Below are 26,447 nucleotides of genomic sequence, written 5' to 3' on the forward strand. Positions count from 1 at the left end.
CTTTACTACTGAGCTGTGCCCCCCCCCCCCCCCCCGCCTTTTTTGAGACAGGGTATAAGTTGCTCAGACTCACCTCTAACTTGGCATCCTCCTGCCTCAGCTTCCCTAGGGATTGGGATAACAGACATGCACTTCCATGCCCAGCTCTGATAAACTTTTTTTTTTTTCAGCACCTTTATTGAGATATAATTATCATACCATAAATTCACCTGTTTACAGCGTAAAATTCTATGATTTTAACATATTTACAAAGTTGTGCAACCATCACTTTATTTTTAGAACATAAAAATGTTATCATCCCCAAAACATACTCCTACCCATTAACTTCCTTCCCCAGTCCCTGGCAACCATTAATCTACTTTCTCTCTATAGATTTGCCTTCTTTGAACATTTCATATAAACAACCCTGTGTGGATTTTTGTACCAGGGATTAAACCCAAGAATACTTAACCACTGAACCACATTCCCAGCTCTTTTTTTATTTTGAGACAGGGTCTCACTAGGTTGCTGAGGCTGGTTTCGAACCTGCCATCCTCCTGTCTCAGTCTCCAGAGCTGCTGGAATTACAGACGTGTGCTATGCTACCACACTTGGCTCATATGTGGATTTTGTGTTTAGATTCTTTGTTTAATGTTTCCAAGGTCTGTTCACATGTAGCACTTATCAGTACTTCATTTATTTTTATTTTATTTATTTGGTACTGGGAATAAAACCCAAAGATGCTTTACCACTGAGCTACATTCCCAGCCTATTTATTTATTTATTTATTTATTTGGTGTACCAGGGATTGAACTCGGGGGCACTCAACCACTGAGCCATATCCCTACCCCAATTTTGTATTTTATTAGAGACAGGGTCTCACTGAGTTGCTTAGCACCTCACAGTCGCTGAGGCTGGCTTTGAACCTGCAGTCCTCCTGTCTCAGCCTACTGAGCTGCTGGGATTACAGGTGTGCACCACTGCACCCAGCATATTTTTATTTTTTTGTTTTGAGATAGGGTCTTGCTAAATTGCTTAGGGCCTCAATAAATTGCTGAGGTTGGCCTTGAACTTGCAATCGTGCTGCCTCAGCATCCCTAGTCTCTGGGATTACAGGTGAGTGCCACCATACCCAGAAGTATTTCATTCCTTTTTATGGCTAATAACATTATTGTATGGATATAGTACATTTTGTTTATCAATTCCTCAGTGATGATAATTTAGATATTTCCATTTTTTGGTTACTAGAAATAATGCTGCTTTGAGCATTTAGGTACAAGCTTTTCTGTGGACATACATTTTCATTTCTATTGGGTGAAAATTCCTAAGAGAGGCATTTCTGGGTTATAACATTAACTCTGTTTAACCATTGAGGAACTGGAAAACTGTTTTCCAAATTGGTTGCACCATCTCTTGTAATCTTTTAGCAATAAGATATATACTATTGTTGGTCTATACCTTAATCCCACTGACACAGGAAGCTGAGGCAGGAGAATCAAAAGTTTGAGGCCAGCTCAGCATCTTAGCAAGACCCTCAGCAACATAGAGAAATCCTGTCTCAAAATAAAAAATAGAAAGGTCTGGGGATGTAGTTCAGTAATAAGTGCTTCTAGGTTCAATCCCCAGTATCAGACAAAAAAGATATATACTATTATTAATCCCATTTCACAAGAAAAGGAACTAAATTTCTCAGAAGTAGTCCATTGAGCTAGGTGTTGTGGTACATGCCTAAAATCCTAGCAGGAGAATAGCAAATTGGAGGCCAGCCTCAGCCACTTAGAGACCCTGTCTCAAAATAAAAAATAAAAAGGACTGGAGATACAGTTCAGTGAAGCACCAGGTTCAATCCCCAGTACCAAAAAAAGTAGTCAGTCGCCTAAGGTCTCAGGATTAATTTATGGTAGAGACAAGATTTGAACCCAGCTCTTACTGCTTTTATTGGGAGAGACACACCAATTTTTTGTTTTGGTACCAGGGATTGAACCCAGAGGCACTTAACCACTGAACCACACCCTCAGCCCTTTTTGTATTTTATTTAGAGACAGGGTCTTACTGAGTTGCTTAGGGCCTCCCTAAATTGCTGAGGCTGGCTTTTTTTTTTTTTTCAATTGATTTTTTAAAATAAATGACAGCAGAATGCATTACAATTCCTGTTACACATATAGAGCACAATTTTTCATATCTCTTGTTGTATATAAAGTATGTTCACACCAATTCATGTCTTCATACGTGTACTTTGGATAATGATGTCTGTCACATTCCATTGAGGCTGGCTTTGAATTCACAATCCTCCTGCCTCAGTCTCTGGAGTGGCTGGGATACAGGCATGTGCCACCATGCCCAGTAAAAGACCAATAATATCTATATGGTCTTACCCACTCCGCAAGTAGCCAACTTCTGACCCCAGAGATTGTTAATGATATTTCCTCACCTAAGTCTAGTACTCTATGGTTTAAAACTTACAACTGTGGTATGATATGACTCTCCCCTACAGACCAGAGGGGTAGACAGGCCCAGAAAGGGGAAGAGATTAGAAAAGTTAGCTCTGAGGGGCAGGGACCAAGGTAGGAAGCAAAAGGCCACAAAGCAAACTCCAAGAGGTCTTAAACCTTGATTTTGACAGATGTTTCCTTGACACCACATGGCCCAGATATTCCTAAAGTCTTTACTGTGCAGTTTTCACATTCCATGGGCTTCTGGTTTTCCATAAACAAAAAATATATACACTATTTTTCAAGTGCTTTCAACACTCAATAGGACAATGGCAAACATGGGAATGGGCCTAGGCTGTTTTCATCTTAAACCCTCAGTCTGGAAGGATGTATCTTCTAATGGTTCTAGAGGGAGTGGTGGGCTCTAGGTCCCAGTTTCCAGGAGAGGCAGAGTAGGCCTTGCATGGGGGCATAGGCCTATTCCAGAAAAGGGAGAGAAAGGAACCAAATATACTTGGGAGCAGATGTGAAACCCCAAACACAGCAAAAAATCTACAGCCCTTGGCTTCATAACTTTGGTCTTAGGGTCACACCTCAAACATATTTTATTGAGCCCATAAGGAGACATTTTCCTAACAATACTTGGAATGTGGGTAGAAGCAGGTTAAAGACACCAGGTGTCTATCTTTGAGAGACTATTTACACCTTATTTCAGTTAAAATCTTGATGCCCCATCTTCTAATTATCTTAAATCAGCCCACTCAGGATTCAAATTTCTGCTGTGTCCTTGAGCATATCACTTCTCTCTGAGGCCATTTTTTTTTCTCTTCCTTCTTTTTTTTTGGAGGGGGTGGGTGAAGGGTGGGGAGGGGATAGAGGATCTCACTGTTGCTCAGACTGGCCTTAAATTCCTAGGCTCTAGCAATTCTCTTGCATGTCTCCTAAGTAGCTGGGACTACAAGCACACACTATCATATCTGGCTTCTCTGAGGCCATTTTCTCACTTGTAAAATGAATTACTGAAAAAATACCCCTTTGGAGGAGTCATTCTGAAACCTCAGTGTGACAATATAATCTAAGCATCTGGCACATGGAGTTGCCCAGTAAATAGCAAACAGGAATAACAGCATTTGTAGTTTGCAAAGCACTTGCAAATTCATAATTGTCTTATTTCCCACCACAGCCTGTGGCCATGGTATGGAAGTTAACTCAAATCTAATCAATGGCATATTAGAATGCTGCTTTATGGCTGTACCCCTCAAAATTGGGTGTTGGGTTTTTCTTTTAAACATTTAGTTGTAGATGAACACACAGTATCTTTATTTTCACGTGGTGATAAGGATTGAACCCAGCACCTCACACATGTGAAGCAAGTGCTTTACCACTGAGCTACAGCCCCAGCCCCAATACTGGGTGTTTTTATATAAAATTGCTTTTCAGAATTTCATTTTCCTTTTCTGAAAAATAGGAATTACTTTGTGTGTCATGGACTGTTTCTGAAGTCTCCAGGATATATTAGTTCTTTTACTTCCTTTAAATTCTAGAGTTCTTTATATAGGTATATATTATGGGCCAGGCATTACTCTAGTGAACAAGAGATAAAGCACTGGGAGAGGAGCTCAATGGTAGAGCACTTGCCTAGCATATGTGAGGCCTAGGGTTTGATCTTTAGCACCATTAAAGAGATGGGGGTGAGGGAGAGGGACAGAGAGAGAGGTATGAAAGTCCTGGCCCTAAATGAACTTATGGTCCACTGGAAGAGGGAGAGCATGAATAAGCATAGAACATTTGTCAGTATGAAGAAAAGAAAGCTGGGTGAGACACAGAGAATACTGGGGCAGTGATGGGAGTGGGAGGTGGATGGAAGTGAGGGAGCCTTTCTGTGGGAACTGGGAGAACAGTATACAAGAAGCAGAGCAGCAGGTACAAAGCTTCTCCTTGAAGAAGGAGGTTCATAAGATGATGTGGTTAGGTTGGAGTGAGCAGGAAGGGGGAGGGCTGAATAAATGAACGAGAGTCCCAAGTGCAGTGGCACCTGCAATTCCAGTTACTCAGGAGGCAGGGGTAGGAGGATCACTTGAGCCCAGGAGTTCAAGGCCAGCCCAGGAAACAAAGTGAGACCACATAATACCTCAGAAAAAAAATGAATAAACGAATAAGAGACCCACAGATTTATGTGGTTCACTGGAGTGCAAAGTACGAGAAGTCTTAGGCAATACTATGAGACCTGGTTGCCTGGCTACTGTGGACATTCGTTTGAAGATAAGAGATACTAAGGAAATAGGAATTTGTTGATATCCTTGAGTCTCATCCTGCAGAGGTCATTTCTGCAAGTTGATGCTCACATAGATCACTCTTCCTACATGCTACAACGTGCAGTTTACATGTACTACCTATGAGCATGGGCCATGAGCCCACATAAGTGCCTTTGTTACCTTCTGAGGCTCAGAAGATATGATCAGTACCAAGGAGCCTATGAAGAGCAGGCAAGCTATAAATAGCTTATTTATCCCAATGCAGAGGATAACAATTGAGAATCTTTTGGTACAAATAGCAGAAAACACAACTCAAGTAAGCTTAAACCACAAATATTTAGTGGGTCCCAAAGTTTAAAAAGAATTCACAGGTAGGGAAGGCTTCAGGAGCAGTTTAATCCAGATATTATGTCACCAGAGATATGGCCTCATTTTTCTTTTTCCTCTGCATCTCTTTGACCTCCCTATGGCTGCTTCATTCTCTAACTGGAGCCCCTCAAGGCAGCAGATCCAGGCTTCACATCCTTCTCCACATATCCACACAAGTCTTCTGGTAGCTTCTGTTCAAATGGAGAGAAGCCTGCATTTCCTAGTATGTCAACCATTAATACTGGGTCACATGCCTACCCCTGATCTAGTCACCACAGCTCAGGGATAAGGAACACTGATGGCTTAATTTAACTCAGCTTAAGGGAACAGTACTCTCTTCACCGTAAGAGTTTATCTTGTCTTGCTTCTTGGACTATAGAGTCCAAAAGTACGTAGAACTGTTTACCTATTCTTTTTAAAATATAGTAATGCAAAATAGTTAAGAGCAATTTCCCCAAATAAGTAGAGTTAATAATCATAATACCACCTCTTTTTATTTTAATACATATTTTTAGTTGTAGGTGGACACAATACTTTTTATTTTTATGTGGTGGCGAGGATTGAACCCAGTACCTTAACATGCCAGGCGAGGGCTCTATCACTGAGCCCCAGCCCCAAGACTTTTTATTTTAAAAAAGTAAATTTCTAAAAATCTTATGAATGTGTATCTATTTACCCTTAAATATGACCTGTTATTACTTTGCCTGATTTTTTTAAATAACAGGGACAAATAACATATATGATTGCTATAGTTACACTATGTATTTCCATTCACAGATATATTCTAATATTTACCTAATATAACCATTGTATATATTCTCTAATATATAAAGTGAAATGGGACTGATGATTACTGGCCTCTCCAGGGATATGTGTTGAGCACTTATTTCAAGCAGCAAGTAGAATTGAAAAGGAAATTCCTTAATTTCTAGTGCTTCTAGAGCCTCTAATGCAAATCTTTAAAAAAGTCCCCAGTTACTTGGGAGGCTGAGGCAGGAGGATTGCTTGAAGCCAGGAGTTTAAGGTCAGTCTGGGCAGGATAATGAGATGGCTTTGACTCTTTAAAATGAAAAATTACAGCAACTTTTCAAAGACTCCAGTCCTGCTTGGTTTCCCAGTGATCCCAAAATAGAAACATTTCTTTCTATTTCACAGTCTGTTCTGGTGGTACAGCACAGACAGGGTGGTGACCAGGAATTCATGGGCTACTTTGGTGTTCCAAAGCCTTCACTGGCTATGTATGTTGGATATTCTACCTCATGTTAAAAAACAAGATGATGATCCTCAGGCAAGAGCAGTGAGAACCAGAATAGTTCTGCAAGCAACTCTGTAAATAGCAAGGTGCTATCTACAGGATGTAGTGGCTGGATCAATAGCCACTGGTGGTCACAAGGCCTCCTGGTCAATGGGCCTCTTGCAACTGAGGGGGCCAGGACAGATGTTCATTCAGAAGCTCCGGGAAACTGGGTTCATTCCCTGCAGGGCAGCTCAAAGGGCCCATTCACTCACATTCCGCCCAGCAGCATTCCTGGATTCCTGTCACAGCTTCAATCTATGGAGGAGACTAGTGCCCTAACACTTTGCCCTAGCCTTTACTCCCAGCAAGGAGAACTTGGGAGTATGAGACTCCCCCAGGTCTCCTGGTCCCCTTTACCTCTTGAAATAAGGCCCAGTTGGTAGTGTTCAAGAGGATTTCTGGCCTTGCCTATGGAAAAGAAACAACAAGTGGGCTAATTTTAGGCACCAAACCATGAAGCCCACTTCAGGAAGCCAAATTTTGGCATTGGCCCAAAGGGCAAACTTCTAGCAATTGGGTTGGAGGCAAATAAATGTCAGAGGGTAAGGAATGAAATCACACTGACCAAGTTAAAAATGTGACAGCAGTTTGTAATGGAGCCACATGAATGGTGCTGCCTGAGCCGTAGGTTTGCAGTTGGAAGCTTTGAGCTTGCTTGGCTGAGAGGAATGGGGTGACCAGAATACCAATTCTGTGACCTTGGGAATGGTCTCACCCCTCTGTGTCCTGAAAAGGACCTAATTGGGCAAGCAGGAGGACCAAATGGAAAGACTGTAAATAAGACACTGGGGGCCAGGCACAGTGGTGCACGCCTGTAATCCCAGTGGCTTGGGAGGCTGAGGCAGGAGGATCGCAAGTTCAAAGCCAGCCTTAGCAACTTCGTGAGGCCCTAAGCAACTCAGCAAGATCCTGTCTCTAAATAAAATATGGAAAAAAAAAAAAAAGGGCTGGAGATGTGGCTCAGTGGTTAAGCATCCCTGGGTTCAATCCCCAATACCAAAAAAAAGGCATTGGGGGTACTGAGGTTGTAACTCAATGGTAGAGCACTTGCCTGGCATGTGTGAGGCACTGGGTTTGATTCTCAGCAATGCATATAAATCAAAAATAAAGGTTCATCAACACTTAAAAAAAAAAAAAAAAAGGTATGGAGAACTCTCAGAATCTTCAAACACATGCGCTCTTCACAACATAGGTTTTAAAACTAGGAAACAATTCTCAACACTCTCACTTTCCTCCCTCTGAACACCCCTAGCAGCACCTACCTCCCTGTGATAGTGTGATTCCAAAAATAACAACCTGTATCTGGCCCTAATATATAAAACATAAAATGGGGCTGGGGATGTGGCTCAAGCGGTAGCGCGCTTGCCTGGCATGCGTGCGGCCCGGGTTCGATCCTCAGCACCACATACAAACAAAGATGTTGTGTCCGCCGAGAACTAAAAAAAATAAATATTAAAAAATTCTCTCTCTCTCTCTCTCTCTCCCCCCCACTCTTTCTTTAAAAAAATAAATAAATAAATAAATAAATAAAACATAAAATGTAAGAATTCAGATACAAACTGAGGGGAGCTACTCTGTACTGTACAGTGTTCCTACTGCCTTTAGTGTGAAGAGGCACAGGTGGACAAGGGCCAAGTCTTATTACAATGCTTTCACAAGAAGAGTTTAAGAGGTTTATTAGACCACTGCAAGATACAAAATGACAATATCAATCATATTCTACTAACCTGGCACTTTGAAACTATTCTGTAGGACATCCCTGGGTTCTCAATTCCTAATGGGGTGCCTGAAGAAACAAAGGACTTCAAATCAAGACTAACACAAAGGGATTCCAGAGAGTGGTTCAGAAAGCCCTGCTACTCTTACCAATGCGGTGGGGAGTGGGGCTATGAATCTTTATAGGACAATTTGAATATCCAAACTGAGTTAAGAGGAACAAATGTGCAGGGAGCACCTGAGGCCCCAAGTGGGCTCCTGGGTATAGGATGGGGGTAGAGGACATGAGAGGCCAGCCAAATGGAACCAGAAAGCAGGGTTTTTTCTTCTACTTCTTCCTGCCACCTCTCTCCTTGAGGGCCAGATGAATGACAGCGCCATTGGCCATGTTATAGTAAGCCAGTGAGTTGGAATCCTTGATGAAGATGCCCTGGAAAATAGATGGAGTACTTTATAGAACATGGCACCTAGCCTTGAGTACTTTACTACAGCTTCAAAACCCTGAACTTGGCCTATTCACACTCTGAACTTTAGAAGTTTGAGGGAAGACTAGGGCGGGATACATGGGAGGACTCTGGTTCCTCCTAGAATGATTTCTCCTGTCTTTCCTCCAACTGATGCTTTTCCCCTTCATTGACATTTAGCTCAAAGCTCAACTCTGCAAGATGCTGATCCTGATCAAGTCCATGGAGGTTGACTCTCAAATCATGAGACCGTTAGAGATCACCTCATCCAACAGCCGCACTTTATAGAGAAGGAAATAGACCCAGAGTGTGGACATGTTCAAGTCCAAAGAGGTGAATGAAGCACTTCATGTGACCTACTTAGGCTAGACATCTCCTCAGTGTCCACACAGAGCCAGGCCACCTGAGAACACACCAGTGAGGCAGGCCTCACCACTGAGTCAGCAATCTACCAAGGGATTCCCAAGTCTTGTCTCTGGATCTCCCCCAGTTGCTGAAGCAAAGGGTATTTGGAACCCCACACAAGGGCCTCCCATTATCAGTTACCAGGACTCCTAGCCAGCAATGTCACTGGAATGGACTCAGCCACATCCAAATCTCTTTTCCATGGGATTCAAGAGGCAAGACTTGGGACATTCTGACTCACCTCATATTGTAGCTTCTGTTTCCCAGCAGGCATGCCTGTGGCTTCATGAATTTTCACCTTGATGACAGAGACCTGTAGGACAAAGGAGAGGTCATTCACCCACTTGCTAAGGCCAGCTAGAGGAGATTGTCTCTTGACATCTTGATTCCCATGCATCTGATATCAACTGGGCGCAGCAGCCGATACCTGGTCTGTGAGCGGGAGGGTGAAGACCAGCACCTGCCCATTCAGCTTCCATTCCGTCTTATCTTGCATGTTGGGCACCTGCACTTTGATGGACACTGGACCCTGCAAAAAAGGAGGTGGTTATTATGCCTGTGGAATCCCTGAGCCAACAATGAACTATGCTCTGCTGTTTCAAGTCCTGTCCAGACAATGTCACCTGTCCTCTCCCGGGGTCTGGCCCCAAATTCACCACATGGCATGAGTCATTCCCCTAAGACTTTGTTTCTTTCTTTAAATAATGGATCCCTACCTGCCCTGTCTCCTGTTGAGTCAGGAAGTAGGGTGAAGCAGTTAGGTGAAAATGTTCTGTAAACCCCAAGTAGCACAAAGGGAAAAAAGATTAACCCAAGCCAGAAGACTTGGGTTAACAAATGAGCTTCCCACCTGACAGGGTTTGAGCCTCAATGCCACAAGTATGGTACAGTGACACTGTGAGCACTAAACAGAAAGTGCCTGTGATCATAGCTGACAAGGTCTGAACTTCAATGCCACAAGTGTGGTACAGTGACATTGTAAGCACTAAAAAGAAAGTGCCTGTGATGTGCTTAGCTCTACCCCAAACTTGAGTGAAGAAGAATTACTAAAAATACTTCTTAGTATTAGAAAACAAGAGACTGGGTCAAATCCTTTAGGAAAGCAGAAGTAGCAACTTTCTGCCTCCTCACAGGAGCCTAATGGCTTTCCTAGGGACTGCCAGTGTCCAGGATTCTATCTACCCTAATATCAGTACTCTTAACAAGCAGTCCTTTTGGGGTGGAGCTATAGGCAAGCCCAGATTCCCTCTAAGTGCCCAAGGTTCCTGTCATACCTAGGTCATGCTGCTTGTGCAGCTGGATCCCCTATTGGCTTCTACAGGAATACACACCAAGGGGCAATGACCACTTACCATCACCACTGCTCTCTGCTCCCCCAGCTGCTATCCCCACATTTGAATATGTGTTGTGAAGACTCTAATGGCTAGTCTAGACCTCAGAAGCTAAAACTAAAACCACGGGAGTAGAAAACGGGGACTGAAGGAATGTGTGGCCTGGACCTGGATGCTCCAGGCCAGAGAGCACTCCAGATCACAGACCTTATTCCTGCGAAGGAACTCCTCCTCAGGCATGAGGCTATCCTCTGTCTTTAGCTTCTTAGAGGCAGGCTCATCTTCCATTGGAGGTGGAGGGTGGACAGGGGGCATGGGGGCTGGAGCTGGGACAGGAGCCACAGGTGGAGCAGGCACAAAGGCTGCAGAGAGAGGAAACAACAACCCTTGAGTGGAGGAGGAGCCTGGGAAACAGGGCTGGCGAGGAAGTGAAGGGAGAGACTTCAAAGGTTCCATGGAGAGGTGTGAAATGCTACTCTCTGCTCAATCTGGCAGTTAATAGGTTCCCTGGCTGGGGGCCCTGGGAGGCTGCCCATATCAGGCAGCAGGGCACTGGAGGAGCAGGACTGATGGATGGAGCAGTTGCCAGCCAACAATAAGCATTGCTCAGGCCTCTGAGCTTGTCTGGGGCCTGACCCCTGGGTGCAAACACCAGCTATACCATTATGAACTCCTACACTTCCCTAGAAGATGTGGTTCCCAGATCCTGGCTCAGGAATACTTTATGTGGGATGCCAGGGCTCTCCTCCGGGCTAGACACCCAGCTAGAAGAACTGCCACTAATATTAGCCACAACTCTTTGGATAATGCTTAGCTTGTGGTCCCTGGCTCAGTGGCCTATAAAGTGATATAAGAGAGACTGACCTGTTGGCACAATCATGGGGGGTGGACGGGGTGCCATGATGGGAGGTGCTGAGGGAGGCATGGGCACCACATTGATCCTGGGTGCATGGATGATAGGCGGCATAGGAGCTATCACTGAGCCTGGGGGCAGCCGTACCACAGATGCCATGGGGGGCCTGGGCATGACAGGTACTGCAGACACAACTGTAGTACGAACGGGAGGCGGCATCTGTGGGGGAAAGAAATCCACAGGTCACAGGAAGCTTCAACTTGACTCCAAGGGCACACATAGCTGGCAACTGGCCACCTATATCTCTGAGAACGGAAGCTGGACAGCTCTGACTCAGTCCCCTGGTGCCAAAAGACCGCAGCCTCACTTTGAACACATGACAGAAACTGCACTGAGGCCCAGGGTGGACACTCTCACCACATGGGACTTATAGGTCAGACTCAATTAGCAGCTCCTAGAAGATATTGAGAGCAAGTAAAAGGGTTAACCTCAACTAAGCCTCCTTGTGATGGCTTAGCAGGCTTCAAAGACCCATTAAGTCACACTGCTCTTCTGTGCTTTAAACCAAACACGTTTTTCACATTTGTCACTTGTCTTCTTCCCTGTTCTAATCCACCTGTGCAGACTGAAGATCAGGGTAGCAATCCCCACTTTCATTTAAAAAGTTCTTTATCTTTTAACTTGACCCACACAGCATTCAGGCCTCACTATAAGGTAGTTTCCTTTCTCAGTCAATTGTGTCTAACCCCAAAATTGATCAGAGTGCTGCTAGCTCACCGCAGGTGGGCGGGGTACTGAGGTGATAGGTGGGGCTGAACTGGGGATGTTGGTGGCTGAAGATGGAGGTGGAGGCTGCTGGGGGATTTCATTGGGCTTGCTGGGGCCAATCTTCTCTTTGGTATCATCTTCTGGCACCAGGCCCTTGGCCTTGTGAATGGCCTCAATCTGCTCCTGGAGGGTGATGTTGGCCTGGGCAGCCTGCTGGGTCCGGGCCATGCTGCCTGAGTGGCCATCCCAGGTCACCTGCAAAGTAAAGCAAAGCCACAGGATCTCTAAAACTGAGCTCAAGTGTAGGAGACAGATGACAGGAAGACACAAGGATCCACTCAAGCCATACCTTTTCCTCTGGCTTCTGGATCTCCTCCTCACCAATCTTCTTACCAATGGCTGTTTCTTCCACACCAAAGATATCAGTACGCCGCTCAGCCAATTGCTTCAAGCTACTCTCAATATCCAGACCTATATGCAGCCACACAATGGGAAGAAAGAAAGGGAAGCTAAACTCAGTGCTCTTCAAACAAGGCAGAAGCTTTCCGGGAGTGTAGGACAGAAGCTGGATCCACAGTACAAGGCTGACACTCAGTCTAACACTGTACTCTTACCCTTTCAGCCTGCAGAAGGACTGCTCAGTTGACCCTAAGTCTATAGACCCAATACTTGTCCAACCTGAGTTATAAAAGAATAATGGGCCAGAGAGGGCAGGTGGGAGAACAATTAGCAATCAGGACTAAAAGCCTGGTACTCTGCCCCTGGCAGTTCCCTCCCTACCCTGCTGCTTCCCAAACAGTAGTTAAAAGAGGACCGGTGGGTCCTCTAGGAGTCACAGTACTTCAACCATTAGTCTAAGAAAGCTCAGAAGCCAGTATTATTCCCAGTTATTATCAGATTCTGCTGAGATGCCAACAGCACATGTCATCTATGTCAGTGCCTGCCTTTGGAAGATTCCTCTGGAGAGTTTTTCTTAGAAATGAGAAGTTCTTTGGCAACATCATAGGCTAGACCTACCCTCAAAAGCTTTAGTTAACCTCAACTGCTGCTTTCTTTATCTGTATAAAGCAAGCTGACTATGACCTGGACATTGCACAGTCTTTTTAGGAACACCCCACCTCACCTGGTGCATAAACCTCATCATCACTCTGCTTTTCCCGGATGGAGCGATCCCGCTGCTCTAGCCAGCGGGGATCGAGAAGCCCAATGCGCATATGTTCTTGCATTTTGCTGGCTGGGATCTTCTCCCCAGTGATGGGGGACACAAGATATTCGTCTGGAGCAGGGGCTGGAGGCAAGGGTTTGGAAGCTAAAAGGCAAAGAGATGTCCAAGTGAGAAAACAGGGTGGCAGCTGAGGTAAAACAGTGGTATTTCATTCATGCATCATTCTTGATGATGCATCCGGTGAGCACACTCCTGTACCTGGTTCCAGGACACTGGCAATGACTAAATCTTATTTCCTACCTGGAGGCCTATAATAGATAGGCTTATCAGTGCTCTTACCAAAAAAAGATGCCTCAAGGCCTCCTAGAAATTGCCCAATCTGAGAAACACACAAAGACAGGCAGGACCTTCCAGGGCAGCCCAAGAGCTGGAAAGCAGACCGTACCTTTGGGATCATAGTCCTTTCGAACAATGACTTGGTCTGGAGTTGGAGGCAGAGGCGGAGGCATGGGTGTCTCTGGGGGTGGGGGCACTTTCTGCCCTTCTTCTTCATCATCTGAACCCTGAAAAGCAAAGCAGTGGCAGGGCTCAGAAAAGGGACAAGAGGCCACCTACAGCTGAGCTCTGGCAGCTCTCATGGTGGCAAGGAGCCTTGGCCTCTGCCAGCCAACGTCCATGTGCTAAGCCTCCCAGGGCAGCTGAGGCCAGCCGGCAGCAGGCCAAACTGCTTCCTCACAGCATGAATGGGAGCACCAGGGGCCATGGTGCTAACATTCCTCCCAGGCATTTCCAGCAGCTGGCACCAGGCAGTCCCAAGAGGCNGGACAACAGCTTGGCTCTGGAGACTGTGCTTATTTGGAGGGCCAGGCTGGAAGTGGGTAGGGATGTCTGAAAGAAAGTATAGCCACATTTCATTTCTTTGTTTCTTTTTTTATTGGTTTATTCCCTTTAGACTATAGGCTACATTTAGAAAAGCTCTGAGAACTACTGATCATTTGGACCTAAGAGTTCAAAAGTCATCAAAGCACAGGGTGATGCAGAGTTCCCTAACTAAGGGCTGGCATGAGGTAGAGGAAGCAGGGCCTCTAAGGCAAAGAGAAAGAAACAGAACAGGACCAGTACATCTTTTAGATCCTTGCCTGTGAATGCATCTTTGTTATCAGAGCTGGAAAGAGGCTCTGTGCTGCCTGGACTTGGGCAGCTATAGAGTCAGTCCAGCCTTGTTTAGGGCCCACGCCTTTTTTGGAGGCTCACAAGGAAGCTAAACCTTTGACTCGGGGAATAGCATCACCCTGATCTCCTGGGCTTCAGGGGAAAGGTCAGCACACAAGCCACCTGGGAGCTCACCTCATCCATGTCCTGCACTTGGGTGTCCTGGTCCAGCTGGGAAGGAGGCTCTTCAGTCTTCTCCTGTTTTTCATCCTCCTCATCAGATTCAACCTCCATCTCTACCTCTTCACTCTCCCCAAACTTCTCATAGCGCTCCTGAATGAGGATTCGGGCGCCCAGTTCCTCTGGTGTGGTTGGGGGAGGGAAGTTCCCTAACAGGATGTGAGCCAGAGTCAAAAGGATTCCATATCAAAGGCCCGCCTATTTGCCGGTCCAGTTCTCCAAGGGTTGGCACTCTGATTCCTTGCTCTATCTATAGAGGCCCATTTAGGATAAGGCAAAACAGTTGTTGAATTGCACTTAATTTGGGCAAAGTGGTAGAAATAAAATGGGAGCAGAGAGGAAACAGTGATAAAGCCCTCTGGAAACATCTAAAGGGGTTTCCAGGTTCCCAACTGGAGGCACTCTCCTCACAAACCTACCTTGCTCATTGGGTTGGAAGTCTACTGTTTCTACTACCACAAAATCATGCCAGTCAATCTGAGCATAGGCCACCCGTTCCTTCTCCTTTTCCTCCTCTTCTTTCTTCCTCTCACGCTCCTGGAACTTGGCCCACTCCACTCTGTAACATACCTACAGGGATAGGAAACAACATGGTGATCTCAGTCAGTGTCTACTCCAAAAAGGTTGGGATCCACCAAAGTTAGCATCTTCTTCACACCAGAATGATGCTAAGGGCATGTTCTGGTATTCTTCAATTGGCAAGGGACTTCCTGAGTTTTGAGTTCGGAGTAGGAGAATCTTTCAGGAAGTCTGAATGATAACCTAGTATTCTCAAGAAAACCAGCAATGTTAAAAACCCGAGAAACAAAATCTTCAAGTTTCCACTAAGATCAGCTAGCAACAATACACCTTCTCAACTCTGAAAGCCTGGGAGCTTTTAGGCATATATCATCAGAGAATCTGCTTGGAAGATAGCCTTCTGGTTAGAAAACAGACCTACTGAAGCTAAGAGTAAAGAAGAATGTAGCATCATATGAAACCTGGTTTCTTTGGCCTTTGTAGCCATAAGGCCTTTCTTCTGACCATCCTGTGAACATACCTTATCTGAAATAATTATGGGCCAGAAATGTTTTGAATTTCAGAATATTTGCATATACATGATGAAATACCCTGGGGAAAGAGCCCACATCTAAACACAAAATCCAATTGCTTTTCACATGAACCTTAAACGCATAGCCTAGAAATGGTTTCTTATATTTTTTGGACTTTTGAAGCATTTTGTATTAGGGACACTCAACCTATACTACCTCAGAGTGTTTTTAAACACAGAACTCACAGAGTAGAACCTGAACCTCCACTTACTAAATGGTCGCAAGAAATCTTATTCACTTTACCTGATCCAAAACTTCTCGGGGATTTTCAGCTTCTTTCTTGAGCTTTGCAAATAAGCCCTTGGGTGGAATTAAGATCTAAAATAGAAGAGATAAAGCAAATATTAGTGTTATTATATCACAAGACGGAAAGGCAGACTTGCTGGGCAAGAGTATGGGATTCTGGATCCCAATTCCAGATCCATTTGGCTGTGGGATTTTAGGAAAGTTACCTAACAATCCCAGTTTGGCTTCCTTCTACAAAATTATGACACCACCACTGAGAGTTGGCACCATCAATGTAAAAAGGTTGCTCAAGGATTAGCAGAAAAAGTATGCAAATACTGGAAGGTTACCCAGAACATGGTCAGCATGTGATGGCTGCTTCTGTAACACTAGTCTGCTCTTATCCTTTTGAAAATGCTACTCAGACTTCTTCATCCCACATCCCTATATTTCCATCCCCTTTTTCTCCATAGTACTTATCACATCTGACACATACTAATGTTGCACCTATTGTTTCCTCCCCACTAGATTAGAAACTCTTATGAAGACAGGAAATTCTGTCTTCTGTTCACTACTACATTTCCAGCACCTTGAATACCATCTGACATTTACATTTACTGAGAGAAGGAATACCATTTTGTTTTTTCAGTGCTACGAATTGAACCCAGGGCCTCAAGCACACTACGTAAGCACTCTACCACAGAACTACATCCCTAGCCCTTACCTTTGTTCTGGACAGCCAGCCATTATAACTGTTTCAATAGTTTCTACTACCAGTGGCAAAAAGGATGACCCCATCCTGCTCTTCCTTCTACCTCTAGCCTTAGAATCTACCTCTACTGATAGGGTCTTCCATGGTTAGAGAGACACTAGTGCCTTCAAGTCAGAATTGTAAATGCAAATACCAAGTTTTGGGAAAAAAAAAAAAGTAACAGAATAAAGGTAACCTTTAACCATGGAGGCAGTCCACTGAGGGATGTTAAGGGAGTCACTGAGGAATCCAGCACTATCATAAATGGATCCTGTGTACTTACAGTACTCTTCAATGATTATAATCAAGCTACTCTACTAGCTTCTGGATTTGGTTATTTGGTATTGGGGACTGAACCCAAGGGTGCTTTATCACAGTAATATCCCCGGTCTTCAGTGCGTACTATCATGCTCAGAGATTTGGTCATTTTCTAAATACACAGTTTTACAATTCTTTTTAATTATATACTTAGGGTAAAAGAAGTCTGAGGAAATCCCCGAGTCCTTTCAACTTAGATCAAACATATTTTTTCTAGATATCAAAAATAGAAATGTTAAACCATTTCACTAAAAAAGAAAGGAAAACAACCTGAGCTATATATGCACCAAGAAAAATGTGCCCCAGGCAAATTTGTACCAATGTTCTTAACAATAAACTAATGAGCTGATAATTTTAAATACCAGTATTGACTTGTCCAGGTTCTCTCTGTTCATTTGTTTTTCCATAATAGTAGGTACTGAACTCAGGAGTGATTTATCACTGAGCTACTCCTCCAGCCCTAATTTGAAATAGAGTCTCATTTAGTTGCCCAGGTTGGCCTCAAACTTGAGATCCTCCTGCCTCAACTTCCAGAGTAGCTAGAAGTATAGGTATGTGCCACTGACCCAGTGAGGGCTTGCTTTCTCTTAAGTTCTATACTAGGAAAACTGAAAAGGTACATGTACCTAGAAGCAGCTAGCAACCTGGCCTTGTCACATAGTGGGTAATCAGCTATTGGTAGAATGCAAGCATATGTTTCATTTCTCTTTACAAATAAGACATCTCTTCTGAATTTAAAGAAATAACTAAACAGGATTTTTACTTTAAACTGGGTTTCATAATATTTGCCCATAAGCTCACAGACAAGCAATGTCCTTGCAGACAATGAATGGATATTGCTGAGATGCCTTCCCTCCCTGGGCCCAACACATGACCCAGCCCCATCTAGATACCTTGGTATACTGCTCCACCAGTTTTGTGAAGTAGTTGAAGAGGCTGTGTTGTGGGCGGAGAAAGTCAAACTGGTAGTTGCGCTGCTCTTTCTGCATCAGCTGGGTGAGAAATTGGCGCCCATTCCTGGCCACAAACTGAGCTGTCAGCTTCACTACATCCAGGTCGAAGGCTGAGATGGATGGGGGGTCAGCGATGAACTCAAACTCAGGAGGGGGCTCTTTGGGCACAATAGTTTCTTGGATCACCTGGGCTTGGACCTAAAATGTAGAGGAAGTATGAGGTGAGTGGCATAGGTGTGGACCAGCTCCAGAAAGAGAGGTAGTACCACCACCCAGAAGAATGGCTGTGGACTACTATGCTCTATTAACACACCACCAGCACTTGGCAGGAGAGAATCCTAACTCAAAAGAGTATTAATTTCTTGGTCAACTGTGGCCTCAACTCCCTGAATGACTTTAAAAGAGACTGTGTCCATTTGTATCTCTGACCCTGCCCTGAAATTGAGGACCAAAAGTGCATGACAGAATACTGACAGAAACTGACTTACTAATCCTACTTAAGGGGGATGGAAATGCAGTAAGACCTATGTACACGCACAGAAACCCACTATATAAAGGTAAATGGATCATCTACTATGAGCCTTTTTTACAGATGAGAAAACCGAGGTAATCTGAGGCTCTAGGAGTGGTAAATTGTGACACAATTTCTTAGAACCTGTCTTTAATCTTTACTTCCCATGTAAGTAAGCCTTTTCCACCAGCTGGCAAGAAAGCAAAATGAACAGACCAGGCCAGGACTATCCAAGAGGCAAAATGTGTTGGCCCTTCCTGTCTTTATTTACAACCCTAATAGTTCTTAGTGGTAGACTCCATGAGCCTGAGCCCAATGCAGGGAGGGTGGTATTAGGGCAGCCCAGACTGAAGGGAAGGGATGGCACAAAGAGGCCTAGGCCACACCATATCCTTCAGCTTAATCAGGCAGGAGGTTGGAGGTCCTTCACACATTGAGCACTGCCCTCATACCATGGCGAAGGCCTTGAGTAAATCAAAGTCCTACAGGCCTCAGATTCATCATCTGTAAAATAATCATTCAATCAGCCTTTGCAATGCAGACCTTCAGAGGTGTCAATAAAGCACAGAGCAAAGTATGACTAGCAGTAATCAGGAAATGCCAACTGTCATCAGTATCTCATTGCTTGAGCACTGCCTGCTTCCTTAAGATAGGGATAACAGCTTCCCTTGTCCCCCTGGGTGGCTGTGAGATGTGGACAACAGTTATTTATGTGCCACACCCCCCTTGTCCTTGCCTCCCTCTCAATCTGGGGAAAAGGGGTAAGCTCCAAACCTTCTGGGGAAGCTGCTGCTGGGTGGCTTGCTGCTGCTGTTGCATGACCTTGGGGATGGCTGCAGAGGGCTCCTGAGCCTTTCCCTCCTTGAATTCGCTGACCTTGTGACGGTAGTATGCATGGTAAGGGTCATTGGGGTTCAGGAAGTTGAACTTGGGATTGTTGATCTCATTCTGTCGTATCCTAGCTTCAAATTCAGGCCCATTTCTGGAAGAAGAAAAAGACATAAGAATTAACACCACAATATTTATGACTGCTCAGATTCAAAACATCATCCATTCCAGCCTCTTCTTGCCATCACTTCCTGCTCAAAGCAGCCCATCCTTCAGAACAACAGACTTCCTCCTCAAGCCTCCAGGCACCAGCAATCAGTGCCATCTGACTCACTTGGCCTGGCCCAGGCCACCTCTACCTATAGACCACCCTGACTTCTATCACTCTTTAGGTCCTTGGTCTGCCACCTCCACAAACCAACCGAGCTATCACTTTTTGCTTTTAATAAACATTCAGTTTAAAAAAACATACTTAAAAGATACATATTACTACCCCAAATAAATACTAGTATGCCTTTACTAACAAAATATAGCCCAAAGTGAAGTCAACAGAGTAATGCTGTTAAAGTTTAGCTCAAAGTTTGCTGAGACTAGTTCTCGGCAAGGTGTTAAAAAATATAGTAATTCCTAACTGAGACTTTGTCCTCCAGGTAATGAGAAGAACTAAAAACCATGGAAATTGAGATAATCTATGAGAATGTATAGGGCACATTCAGATGACAGGTGTGGTGAGACTGGCTAGAGGTAGGGGGTTTCTCCTTACTGCTCTCCTTGCCTGGGATGGTTCTCCAGGTATGCCCCATGTTCCCAGTATGCATGCCTTCAAAACCTCAGGATAATTAAAAAAAAAAAAAAAAAAAAAAAAAGTCCCTAACATGATATTTAGGAAATCCTGATTTTTAGAGTCCTGATGGTAACAATTGAAAGTGCCACGCTGACATATAACACCTGTGTCAGTCAGAAAGCACACAAACCTTAAAAGACACATGGAAGTTTCATGTTCATTAACAACTCACTATGACCTAGAGCAAGTTACTAAACTACTCTTTGCCTCAATTTCCCCGTGTGTAAAATTTGGCTAACATCACCTTGCCTCTGTAACCTGAAGTACTACTGAGAAAACCAAATTACTTCAGGAGATGCCAGTCTTTTTGAATCATAGATTCGCCTGTAAATGCCTGAGGCTATTACTCCTATGAAGGGTAGAAGTGCCAGTTCCATAAACATTCAAGATGATTTGGTTATTAGGAGAGGACTGTGGGGCTTTTATTGCTCCTCTGGCCAGAGCCCTATACTCAAAGGTGAACACACCAAGGCACAGCTTCGGGGCTGCTGCCAGTCATGTTGCTCTACTCTCCTCAGACTTTTGTACACCTGGCTCTATCAAAGAGAACAAGAGAATGCAGGCCACTCTATGGCCCAGATTAGCCACAACAATCTATACCATGCTGGTGGTCTTCAACACCCAGACTAATGCCTCAGCAAGTTTTGGTCACAACCTATAGTGTGACTAACACCATGAGGTCTCAATTTGACAGTGCACTAGCCCAACAGAAAACTCATGCTTTGGGAAGAAGTATTTTTCTACCTCCTTACATAAGGCAAACCACACATGAGGAGAAGGGTGAAAGCACACTTAGATCCTGCTAAAGTAGGTCATCATGCACAGCAAATGCCCAAGGCAGACTGAGTACTACTAGAAAAGGGGGCTCTAGTTGTCCCCACGCATCACTGCCTCCTAAGCCACAACCTTGCCACATCTGGAAACTGAAAAGATCCAATGCTGAGAAGGCAGGCATGTTCATTCCAAGCTATTCTGTGGTGTTAAGTTGGCTGAGTGTTAATTTTAGAATTACCCCCCTCCAACACGAGTAATAGATTTCAGCAGAAAAAGACGTGATTCTGACTCAACCCGGCTGATGGGACTTTTTAAGGGTAATTTCCACTTCAGCTTCCTGACAAGAAAATGCAGGGAAGACCCAACCCAGAAACAAAAGCTCCTTTTGGAAAATCACACTCCACTGAAGATTCTACTGCTTGCTCCAAAATATGTGTACAACCTTGGCAAAAACACGATAAGAGTCATACATGCTGGCTTTCTCCCAGAGTGAAGAATTTGCCTATCCCCTCATTGCTATGTGAACAAAAGCAAGTTCATGTATTTTAAAAATGCCTACAAAAGCAATCAAAGTAGCTAAAAATCCACCTACACATGGATGCATATTTATTTTTAAGGGAACTAGATAAGGCCAACTATTATGTCTATGGAAGCAAAGTATTACACAAAATACTTTATTGGAAAGTAAGTTACTTGGCAAAATGTTTTATTTTGTTTGTTTGTTCATTTTTTGTTTATGTTGTGTTGGGGGATCAAATCCAGGGCCTTGCACATATTAGACAAGTGCTCTACCACTGAGCTACATCCCCAGCCCTTAAAAAGTCTTTTTTAGCCAGGTGCGGTGGAACAGATCGTAATTCCAGCAACTCAGGAGGCTGAGGCAGAAGGATTTCAAGTTCAAGGCCAGCATGGGACAACTTAGTGAGACCTTGTCTTAAACTAAGATTTAAAAAAGAGATGGAGTGGTAGCTTGGAGGCAGAATGCTCCGGAGAACACCTGGTACTACCAAAAAAAATTTTTTTAAATAATTTTAAATGATCGTAGACTGTGGTATTTTCTTCTAAGGAAACAATCTAAAAGGGAAAGAAAATGCCAAGACTCCCCTGTGGCTTTGTTGGTCAAATGGAAACACTGGAAACAATCTCAAAGGAAAATAGAGAGGAGATGACTAAGTCAAAGATGACCCACCACCTGCACACAATGCATCCTGTCAACAGAAGGCCTGACAAGAAAATGCAGGGAAGACCCAACCCAGAAAGAAAAGCTCCTTTTGGAAAATCACACTCCACACAGCATGAGGAAGACTACAGAGCAATGTGAAGAAGGGCTTACAACACAGCACCAAAAGGAAAAGAAAGTTGTGAAAGGATCTCTGTTAGTATCACAAGGATCTCAAAATGGATGGATGCCAAGGCCCAGAAAGAAAGAGGAAAAAGTGAAAACACCAGGCAGAAACTATTCTGATAGTAAGAGTATAGTGATTCCTCACCCAACATCCTTTTCTTCTTTGTTGTTTTAAAAATATCAGGGAAAAAGGGCAAGACACAAGGGGAGCTGTGAGACATTAAAAGTTTTTCTAAACAACACCTGATGCCTGAAATCTGATAATGGCCTAATAATGTTCAATCAAGAACAGAGCAGCAGTTTCAGAGCCCTTGATATGTGATGAGATGAATCCGTACACAGGGGACACAGTGAAAGATATCAACTAGAGTAATTCTGTTTCATTTTATTAGGAGGTTGGAAAAGGAAGGAATATCCATTAAATTACATAAAATATTAAGGATTCTGCCTTAAAAGAAGTGACTGTCAAGGCATGAACCCCTGGAGAACACATTCCCAACTGAGGGCAATAATCTTCTCAGGGATAGCTATAGCTTTCCAGCAAGAAAATGCCAGTTTTGGGGCTGGAGTTGTGGCTCAGTGGTAGAGCACTATTGCCTAGCACGTGCGAGGCAATGGGTTCAATCCTCAGCACCACATAAAAAATAAATAAATAAAATAAAAATATTGTGTCCAATTATAAAAAACTGAAAAATATTTAAAAAAAGGTGCCCAAGGAAAGCCAGAAATCCAAATTTATTGTGAAATTTCCTCCCTTTTAAGCACTGACAACTAATTCGAGTTTTAAAAGAATACTGTGAGGGCAAACAAAAACAACTGTAGGCTGGATATAATCTGTTGGCTGTCATAAGAATACTCTAAATACCCTAAACCAGGGGATGTATTGCTCTTTGGAGTCAAGAAGATTCCATCTAAGGATATGTGAGTGTACATAAATAAGCACAATGGGGTGAGCCAGGAGGAAGGCTGACCAACTTCCATCCCATTTGGGAAGGCAGCTAACATTTGCATGATGTAAATGAGCTCTATTCAGTCCCATCAGCTTACTCATTGACTCAACTTTGCAGAGGAGTCATTTGAGGCTGGTGAAATATGGTCCCTGTACAATGAGAATGATCAACTTCTTTTTACCTTTCTCAGGCCAGCAGCTCAGACAGACAAACTGTCTATGATAGAATAGCTTTCCAGGCATCTACTCAGGCCTGTTTTGGATACAGAGGGTGAGACTCTGTGCTGTGTTGGAAATGTCAGTCCTATCTGTTGGCTACCTCACTGCCATGTTGTAGTTTTGGACAAACAAACATATCCAAGCCAATAAAATCTTTTGTAACACAGGTTACTTCTGTGATAATTCAGAAGCTTTTCATGCTACAATCCACCTCTGACCCACCTGTGCAGAAGTAGTTACATTACCTGGCCACAAAGCTGGCAGTCTTGTCAACGATATTCCTGACCTCTGGGGGAGGGTAAATAATCCCAACCACTGGCTTGGAAGGTGTGGAATCTTCCTTTGAAGATGCTTCTTCTTCAGTTGGCTGTGAAAATAGAAATTAAAGTCTTGAAGTCCCAGGTCTGGGGAAGAATTTCCCTCATCCCAACTCATTATACCCTTCCAGGATATTGCTTACAGCACAAACTTTGCCCTGCAGACTTCCTTAGAACCCTCTGCTTCAGAAAAGCAGTTCTCTTACCTGCATGGTGCTTACACAGGTTTCTCCTGGGAACCAAGGAAAAGGGGAGCTTCCTTGGCTCCCCTCCAGGTCTCAGTGAGACCTGCATTTTAACCAAATGCTCAAGTGATTCACATGCAGCAGCTCTGGCTACTTCTGAGAAGATGACCAGAACCCAGAAGATCATGTTTGTAACCCTGCACCCAGCACTGTGCCTGGCACAGAACATTTAATTTGCAGACCAGTGGTATTGATTGCTGAATAAAGAAACAAGAAGCTGGGGTGTAGCTCATGGTAGAATATATGCTAAGCATGTATAAAGCCTTGGTTTAATTCCTAGGACCCAACACCCACATGGGTAATTCCTTGCTGGCGGCTTCGTTCTGCTTTGAATTCCCTTTCTCTCTGTATCTATTCCATAGCTTCAATCACCATTCAATGCACCGATGTTTTGTGAAGCACCCCTGGAATAGCCGAATTTCCCTGTAAGTTATCATGTTCTTTATCCAGTAGCTTCTTTCCCTTAGTAATAAACAAAGGGTCAAGTCCTTCACCTTAGAAAAATAAAATCTATGCCCTGCCTTCAAGTTCTGTTCCACTGCTGCCTTCTCCCTCCCTTTCTTACTGTAGCTTAACATCCTGAGTTTCCACTACCTATCTCCCATTTGATCCACATTCATTCTAAGTGCTCTTGCCAAGGTAAAAAACAACTGCCAACAATCAACTACAACCATTATCTGGACAACACCAGTGACTATCCCTTCACAAAACTGTTTAACCAGAGCCTCATTCTATCTTTCCTTCTTGCTCATGATTCCTTCCTGCCTCCTATCCTATAATGCTAGAGACCCCTAAAATTTTGCTTTTGGTTCTCTTTACTGTATTCACATTACTGAGGCAATCCTAACCATGTCCCCTACTTCCTCTGTTTGGCTGAACAATCCAGCCAAATCAATCCAGATCACTTTGGAATGCCACAGTGCTTTAGGTGCAGCCTACTCCTTGGCATTTTGCACTTTTCATTTCTAACCTCATAGATGGTCTCCAACTCACACAGGCCAGAAACCCAGGCCTCCACAATGATAATATTTATTTGTAAAAGCCTTAACAAAGTAGGTTGCGGGTGTCTTTTAAAAGCATTTAAATTTATTAACTCTTACAACCCTTATAAGAACCCTATGAAGTAAATATCCTCCCAGTACTGGGGACTGAACCCAAGGCTTTTTAGACAAGTGCTCTAGCACTGAACTACATCATCCCCAGCACTTATGTCAGTCTCTAAGTTTCCCAGGCTGGCCTCAAACTTGGAATCCCCCCCTGCCTCAATTTCCTAGGAGGCTGGGATTAGAGGTGGGCCCCACAATGCCTAGCTCCTCAGTATCTCTGATCCCCCTAGCAATTCCCCTCATTACTGCCTGACAACCTGAATCTCAAACAGAACTATTACTACCTAGAAATTCTTCCATTTTTCCCATTTTTTAAAAGGACAAGGTTAAATCCTAAGAATCATATCTCCAGCTACCATGTTCCCCACCCTGCACTTCAGCCACACTTGCTCACTTACCCTTGATCAGGGAGAGGCACTATCTGATTCTTATCTTGCTGCTTTTGAACTTACTACCTGGTATTACCTTATTTTCCCCTAGTGCCTAGGAAAATGACAAGAACACATAAATACTGGTGAAAAGGACATGGGTCTTTTCTGTCATGTTGCTTGGAGTATTCTGAATCCAAAGCAGTGATCAGCATACAGTGTGAGCTCAGTAAATGTTCACCGAATGATTACAGTATGCCATTTTCCTTCCCTAATCATCCTCCTGGTGAACTATTAATCCTTCTAAAAATAATTTACCTCTCTTTACTGTGCACTTCAACTATGGTCATCTCTCCTCTACCCCAGCAAGAACTTTTGATTTAACGGCTCCTTTGTATCCAGTACTTCTAGTATTGTGATACCACACCATATAGCAATTATTCATGCATCTGTTTCACCAATAGCCAACTGAGCACTTTAGGGGTGAGTGGCACTTCATCATTTATATTAATCAAGGCAATAAACATTTGGTGGGTATTCTAGTCTGTTCGTCTTCCCTAAAGCTGGGGTTGTGCCTCATTCATTTTGGTAATGTTGAATCCCAGCACAGTAAGTGCAGAGAAGATGCTAAGAATTAACATCCAAAAAGGTACCACGAAGGTAGGGAAATTAGGAATTACAAGACAAAAGCCTAGTGGATGGGCTGAATCAGTGCTTCTCACACTTTAATTAATCACTGTGATCTTGTTAAAAATGTCTACTTAAAAATTCTGAGTTAGTGACTGCATTTCTAATAAGCTCTAGGTGATGCCGGTGCTGGTGGTCTGCGGACTACTTTGAGAACTAGAGTTCTAGAGGGAAGGCCGCGCAGCGGGGAAAGCGCGTTGCCTCCTGGGACTTGTAGTCCTTCCAAGCTCTCCAGAGGGGCCGCTTCTTTCTGCGGGAGTGAGGAGGGCTGGACGGGAGGGCCCAGGCCTAGGCTCCGGCTCGGACTGCGGTTGAGGTGGGGGACGCGGTACCTGTTTGGGTTCGGTGGCCACGGGAGGCGGCGGGGGCACCGCCTGCACGGGTCCGGCCGGCATGACTGCGACGCTCAGGGCTGCCAGTCCGCCTCGGTATCGATGACTGGTACTGCGTCAAGACACACTCGCGCACCCACCGTACGACGATCTCGCAA

The 26,447-nt window shown here is 44.1% G+C and overlaps 1 protein-coding gene across 2 annotated transcripts; it reads right to left on the reverse strand.

The window, feature by feature from the left end:
- Positions 1 to 125: 125 nt before the first annotated feature.
- On the reverse strand, positions 126 to 26,447 carry Sf3a1 (splicing factor 3a subunit 1). Of its 2 annotated transcripts, XR_007345665.1 has the most exons (17): positions 26,290 to 26,447; positions 23,480 to 23,601; positions 19,050 to 19,257; positions 17,705 to 17,962; positions 15,761 to 15,835; positions 14,846 to 14,996; positions 14,382 to 14,575; positions 13,480 to 13,597; positions 12,993 to 13,178; positions 12,219 to 12,340; positions 11,879 to 12,124; positions 11,113 to 11,320; positions 10,456 to 10,610; positions 9,345 to 9,446; positions 9,159 to 9,230; positions 8,287 to 8,478; positions 126 to 173 (listed from the first exon to the last, which is right to left on the reverse strand). XR_007345665.1 is itself a non-coding variant. In XM_015504882.2 (16 exons), the coding sequence occupies exons 1-16, from the start codon at positions 26,350 to 26,352 to the stop codon at positions 8,377 to 8,379; spliced, it is 2,382 nt and encodes a 793-aa protein (XP_015360368.1). In that variant the 5' UTR covers positions 26,353 to 26,447; the 3' UTR covers positions 7,983 to 8,376. The 2 variants fall into 2 exon arrangements, 1 of the variants encoding a protein (XP_015360368.1); XM_015504882.2 differs by lacking the exon at positions 126 to 173 and having other exon boundaries at positions 7,983 to 8,478.

This window comes from Marmota marmota, unplaced genomic scaffold (assembly GCF_001458135.2).
Source record: "Marmota marmota marmota unplaced genomic scaffold, marMar, whole genome shotgun sequence".
Lineage (NCBI taxonomy): Eukaryota > Metazoa > Chordata > Mammalia > Rodentia > Sciuridae > Marmota > Marmota marmota.

Excerpts from the sequence above, each read along its gene's own strand:
- Sf3a1 (XM_015504882.2), bottom strand. The coding sequence starts at position 26,352 with ATGCCGGCCGGACCCGTGCAGGCGGTGCCCCCGCCGCCTCCCGTGGCC. Across the intron at positions 17,963-19,049 it reads AGCAGCAGCTTCCCCAGAAG|GTCCAAGCCCAGGTGATCCA; the intron begins GTTTGGAGCTTA and ends TCTACATTTTAG. Across the intron at positions 8,479-9,158 it reads AACAGAAGCTACAATATGAG|GGCATCTTCATCAAGGATTC; the intron begins GTGAGTCAGAAT and ends TCTATTTTCCAG.